This window comes from Vombatus ursinus, unplaced genomic scaffold (genome assembly GCF_900497805.2).
Source record: "Vombatus ursinus unplaced genomic scaffold, bare-nosed wombat genome assembly UNPS02007612.1, whole genome shotgun sequence".
NCBI classification, from domain to species: domain Eukaryota; kingdom Metazoa; phylum Chordata; class Mammalia; order Diprotodontia; family Vombatidae; genus Vombatus; species Vombatus ursinus.
Window position 1 is genome coordinate 10,613,463 of NW_020947390.1, and position 6,000 is coordinate 10,619,462.

The 6,000-nt window shown below is 33.3% G+C and overlaps 1 protein-coding gene across 4 annotated transcripts in view; it reads left to right on the top strand.

Moving 5' to 3' along the window:
- Positions 1–5,646, top strand: part of CUL5 (cullin 5) — a 127,273-nt gene extending 121,627 nt beyond the window's left edge. For all 4 annotated transcript variants that reach the window (XM_027849500.1, XM_027849501.1, XM_027849502.1 and 1 more), the window contains exons 18-19: positions 1,286–1,409; positions 1,846–5,646. In XM_027849500.1, the coding sequence (XP_027705301.1) occupies positions 1,286–1,409; positions 1,846–2,040 (319 nt within the window). In that variant the 3' untranslated portion in view covers positions 2,041–5,646. The remainder of the gene's footprint in view (positions 1–1,285; positions 1,410–1,845) is intronic.
- Positions 5,647–6,000: the final 354 nt, after the last annotated feature.

Here is a 6,000-nt window from a genome sequence, read left to right on the forward strand (position 1 = left end):
AATACAACTAGCAATTTGTACCTTCCTTAGGAGAGTAATATGGTATGTGTTCGTGTCCAGACCCATGCCCTCATTGGGGTAAAGACATGTCCTGTACCTTGTTTGCAGTTTAGCTTTATAGAGTGGCCTTGGGGACTGAGATTATTTAATTTGCTCGTGGTCATACAGCAGTAAGATTATACATCTACAACAAGAAAGGATCCCAAAGGTCATATTTTCTGCCTCTTCATTTTACAGATTAGGAAACAGAGGCCCAGACAGATTGTATGATTTTTGTACACAGCCAGTTGGATGATAGATCTAGAACAAGAAGGGTTTTCTTACATAACTCAAAAGGAGTTATTTTTGGTTCTATGACTTGCCCAAGGTCAGGATTCCAATTCAGTTCTTCTAACTCCAATTTCTGTTCAGTTTACACTGCCTGGGCTGATACTCTCTACATGTGTGAGGCAGGACTTTTACCTTTTCTTCATGACTGGAAGGCCAGCCCTCTCTCCACTACATCATGCTTTCATGTAATTTTTTCAGTACTTATGGTACTTTTCAGTGTCCAGCCCGCTACGTTGAGTACCCAATCTTGTCTGATCTCAGATGTAACGAATGAAGGAGAGAAAATTCACCAGTGATTAACATTGATGGGCTTTTTGTTATTATTGTTGTTGTTTTTTGTTTTGTTTTGTTTTGTTTTTTGTGGGTGGGAATAGTATCATCATTACACATTTATCTTTTCACTTTATTTGGTGACCCTTATTTTAGTATAGTGATCATTTTAGCATTATATCCCAGGAAGACCAGCAAGGAAACACCATGAGGCAGGGAAAAGATGGATAGACTTAGGATCAGAACACCTGAATTAAATCCCAGCTCTGCTCCTTACTATTTTTATGACTTTGGGCGAGTTACTTTGTGCCTTAGTTTCTCCACCTGTAAAATGAGGGGATTGGACTAGATGACCTTGAGGTTCTTTCTAGCTCCAAATCCATGGTCCTGTCAACAATGAGCCTGAGAATGTTTGTAATATGTCAGAAGATTTAGGTTCAAGATTCACTTAATGAATGTGCAACCCTTGCACAAGTCGCAGTACTTCTTTGAACTTCACTTTTCAAATCTAACCTTGTATGATTACATTAACAAATTCTGTATTGCTACAGTATTTCTAAAATAGTTGAGTATTCCAATCACATTATTGAATTTTCTTTCATTTAGTTGTCATTATTTGTCTTCATGAGACCTTCTGCTTTAAATAATTACTTTTTTATTAATGTCATTTGTTTGGTCTTTACAGAAAAAATGCAAAAGTTCAGAAAAGGGGTAAAATTAACTTGATTGGACGGTTGCAACTTACCACCGAAAGAATGAGAGAAGAGGAGAATGAAGGAATAGTTCAGCTAAGAATATTAAGAACCCAGGTATGTAATGTGAACAGAAATAACTAAATTTTGAAGTAACTGTTTGTGGTAGACATTTTGTCTACTTCTTGATTTTATAAAATAACTGTTGCTAAAGTTATTTTTCCTAAAGCTTTAAGTTTCCTAGATAGAGGAATAATAGACACTGCTGAAAGTAAAGATAGAAATTACATGTATCTTCTAATTTAACAGTAATATTTATGGGATCGAAATGTTCAAACTATATTCACTCCTAGGCTATGTAGGTAGAAAAAATAGGTCTCCTATATAAGCATCAGACTTGTCTTACCTATGTATCCCCTTGATGATCCTAGATGGTGAAATTTGTAAAAACTATTTCTAAATCAATTTTATTTTCCTTGAGAAAGTTCTGCTTTGGTTTTTCTTATATCAAAATACATCCTAATACTTAACTAAGCTGTCATTCTGTTTTTAGGAGGCTATCATCCAAATAATGAAAATGAGAAAGAAAATTAGTAATGCTCAACTACAGACTGAACTAGTAGAAATTTTGAAAAATATGTTCTTACCACAAAAGAAAATGATAAAAGAGCAAATTGAATGGCTTATAGAGCACAAATATATCAGAAGAGATGAGTCAGATATCAACACTTTCATATACATGGCATAATTTTGAAGACTGTGGAAGACGTGGAATACCCAGATGGAGGTGTGCTTGGGCAGACAGTTACAACAGTGTGTGCTGGAGATTAACTCATTTGGATTTTTATTGCATAAATATCAAAATTCCCGCCTTACCTACAAAAAGGACTATGTTTTGCCAATTCGTCAACTAGCATGATGGCATTCCCTTCATGTTGCACACTTTTAACAGCATGCTGTTTTGTGGGGAAACTTGCATTAATGAAGAGCCCATTGTGAGCTTTCTAAAGTTGATTTCATTTATACCCACCAGGAGGATTACAGGTTTTTAGGAGTGGAGGTGGGGGAGGTACTTAGGGAAGGGTATTCTTTTTTTTTTCTTTTACTTCCTTTTTTATTTAAAAGATAAACAGTACTTGCACAAGGAATGATCTTCAAATATTCATGCACTGAAGACCTACTGTTATTTTTTTTTTTAATACAAGTAGGACTACAAATTGCACTTTCAGTTATTTGTGATCAACAGAGTAATGTACTGTCTACCTTTGGTGAGCTGTTTTGTGTAACATTAGGAAAGACATACATCACAGTTAAAAAGATATGTCTTTGTTACAGTATCAACTTGTTGGCTCAAATAGTGCTTTACTATGTGGTAACTGGATTATAATGATACATAGGTGATGTACAATATTTCCATCCTTTTAATCTTGGCTTCCTTTAAGAAGGAGATTGGCCTCTTCTTTGTTTGCCGTAAAGTGGCATGGATATTTTTGTCTATTTGGGCAAGCAGTTTAACAAAACCTTTTGAAGAAATGAATGAAATGGTTGCTTCATTTGTTTAAAAAAATATTGTTACACAGTTACTTTTCAGGGCCTGCAGTAGTAAAATGAATATATGTTAAATGTGTTTGGTGGTACAGTTAATATTTGTGATCCAAATATCTGCTACATACAATTAATATTTATGTTTCAGATATCTGATAAGTGCATTAAAAACAATACGAAAACCTCCTACTTGGAATGTGAGACATTTACATGATTGATTTTTTTCATTTTTATACTAGTAACATTTTGTTTTTTACAGTTCAAAATAACTGTTGGGGGGAGGAAGGGAGATAAGGAAGCTACTTTTTTTTAAAAGACCTGTAAATCGCCTTGAGGTGGGAGATATGAGAAGCATCATCATAGGATGACACATAAACGAAAAAGCAGAATTGATACAACCTTAGTATGAGCAGCAAACCTGCCAAATATTTAGGCTTCTATATGAAAAATTAACATTTTAAGATGTTCAGATGGCAGCAATTACCTTGTTTTTTTCTGTCAATCAATCCAAAGTAGTAACTTCATGGTTGGTGGTACCCAGCTAGTGCCCAGAGTAATAGAGTTCTTTGGACTTGGGGACATAAGTAATAATTTAAAAAGAAAAAGGGAAAAAATATTCCCCATTGGGAAAGAAAAGCTCAAGTTGGATTTTTATTCATTGTGGTGCAAGTTTCAATTTTTCTTGCAAATAATTATTTTATATACTGTGTGATACAAAATATCAGACTTTTTCAGAAACTATGATTTTGATGAAAAGAGTAAGGAAATGAAATGCTGCAGCACTGAAAGGAGTACAGTATTATATAATAGCAGCATGCATTCAAGAGCATTTTATAGACTAAATTTCCAACCCCCAAAATGTTGTTGGAGGTAGCTGCTATTGAGGAAAGAAAGCAAATAAAAACTTAGATTAAAGTTTTGCTGTTTATAGTCTTATGCCTATTCTGAAGCTCATAGGAAATTGGAATTTTTTATTTAAAAAGTTAAAATGTTGCAGTTCCCTTTTTAAGGTAGTCTGGAGGTGTCAGATATGTTAGCCCATAAATGTTCAGAATCGAACTAAAATTAGTGCATATTATTTTCTAGCTACATTAAGGCTAACAATGGATGAAATTTGGGGAAAAAATTTGTAATAATAATGGTGACTTTATGTGTAACAAAGCTTTTGATATTGGCACATTTACTTGTAATACAAGAATGCCAGAATAGGAAATAATTGGGTAAATTGACACGCCACTTTGAAAGTTTAAGGTCTTTCTGCCATAATTGTCTTGAGCACTTTTTTAAAATTCCTAATCTTTCTGTCATTTAACTTAATAATGAGAGCCATGATGTGTTGACCTGCGAGGCAAGCGAAATACAAAAGTGGGTAGCTCTAAGCCCCTAGCAGACTTTTCTATTAAATTTTGTAAAATTTTGTTTCATAGCTAATTATGTCCTAATTATATTTTGCGCATCCAAACAGGAACAAATACTGTAGCATTGTAGTTATTGTCAATTTTCTGGTATATATACAGAATTAATAACCAATAAGTTATCTAACTACTTTTCAGTGTTTGTGGAAACCATTAATTAACAAGGTGCCTATAACATTATTCAATTTTATTTAACTATGTTTTGACTACAAATTTGCTATGTTAAAAAAAAATGACAAATGACACCAGCAGCTTGCTAAAGATGCAGAATCACGTTTAGCATCCTCCATCAGGTCAGTTTCACCTATATGCACTTAAAAAGCTAATGTTATCTGGGCTAGGGGAGATAACTGAAATAAAGTGTTATTTGTGAGAAGAGTATTCACAGATAAAATGGAAGATGTTCTTCACTTGCAATATGGCAACAGTGCACTTTTAAAGCTTAATTTTAGCTTTGAATATTTATCTCCAAAGACCTAGCTTACACAGGTGCTGCATCTGGAAAGTTTAGACAAATGTTGCCACATACACTGCCATAGTGAATGGATGTGAGACAAAATTGACCAAATAAAAACGTGACAGATTGTAAATCACATTTCTAATGAGTTTCAGTGAGAAAAATATTAGAATCTTTTTCTTTTCCAATGATTTAATGAAAATATTCATATAAATTCTCAAGTCTTCCATATTTTTCATTACACAGGTGGTCGGTCTCCTTCATTTTTGTTGACCCGTGTATCTCTTGCTTGTTTTGAGCATGAGTAAAATGTTCCAAAATGAACAAATACTAGCTTTCTTGTTTTCACTTTAATATGTAAAACTTAGTAGAAATATGATCTGAACAGTCAGAAAACCTTTTGCATTAGGATGTTATTTTTCCTGTAAAATGCAAATTTTAACAATTCAATTTGGGCAAGAGATTTGGTAGTTTTACAGAAAGATTTACTAACTTAAACTCAAACTGTGTTTTTTCTATTTTCATGTAAATGACTGGGATGCTATCTTGTAAATTCTTCCAAGGTCATGTTTGTGAAATAAACAGTACATGAAAGCTTTCCTGTCATATACATTATACGTAGTCTGGAGTGTTGAAAAAACTTGAGTTCTTAGGTTGTAATCTATCTATGTATGGTATTTACAATATTGAATGTGTGCCACTACATACTGAGATAATAATGCTGTACAATTTTGAATGGTAGCAGTTTCCGTATGGCAGTTGGCTGAACTATTTTGATGTATTGCTTAATTTTTGAATTTTATTTTTTAAGTTGTATAATTTATTTTCTTGCAAAATAAAAAAAATGTAATACAAAAGACTTCCTCTTATCCAAGAAATTTTGGTGTCCTACTATGAAACAGTTTTTGAACTTGAATAAAAAATCTCTTGTGCTAGGTTTGTTGTGTTATATCTTAAATGAAGCAAAAAAAAACCCCCAAAACAATTCACAACCATCCTGTAAGAAGGAGAAATGTTGTGGCAATGAATTTATCCATGTTATATATTTTATTTTGAAATGAAGTATAGAGGTTAGAAAATATGGTCTTAATACCATTTCTCCATCATTCTCTAATGTGACAGCAAATGGAACAGAACAGAGTCTACAAACAATTGACCAGGAAGATTGACTTCAGTTTCAGAAAAATTTATAGGAGATATTAAAGAGATGGTTGGTAAATATCTAGAAAGTAAAGCAGTTGACCCAGCATAGCTTCATCAAGAACAGGTTAAACCAGGGGCAGCTAGGTGG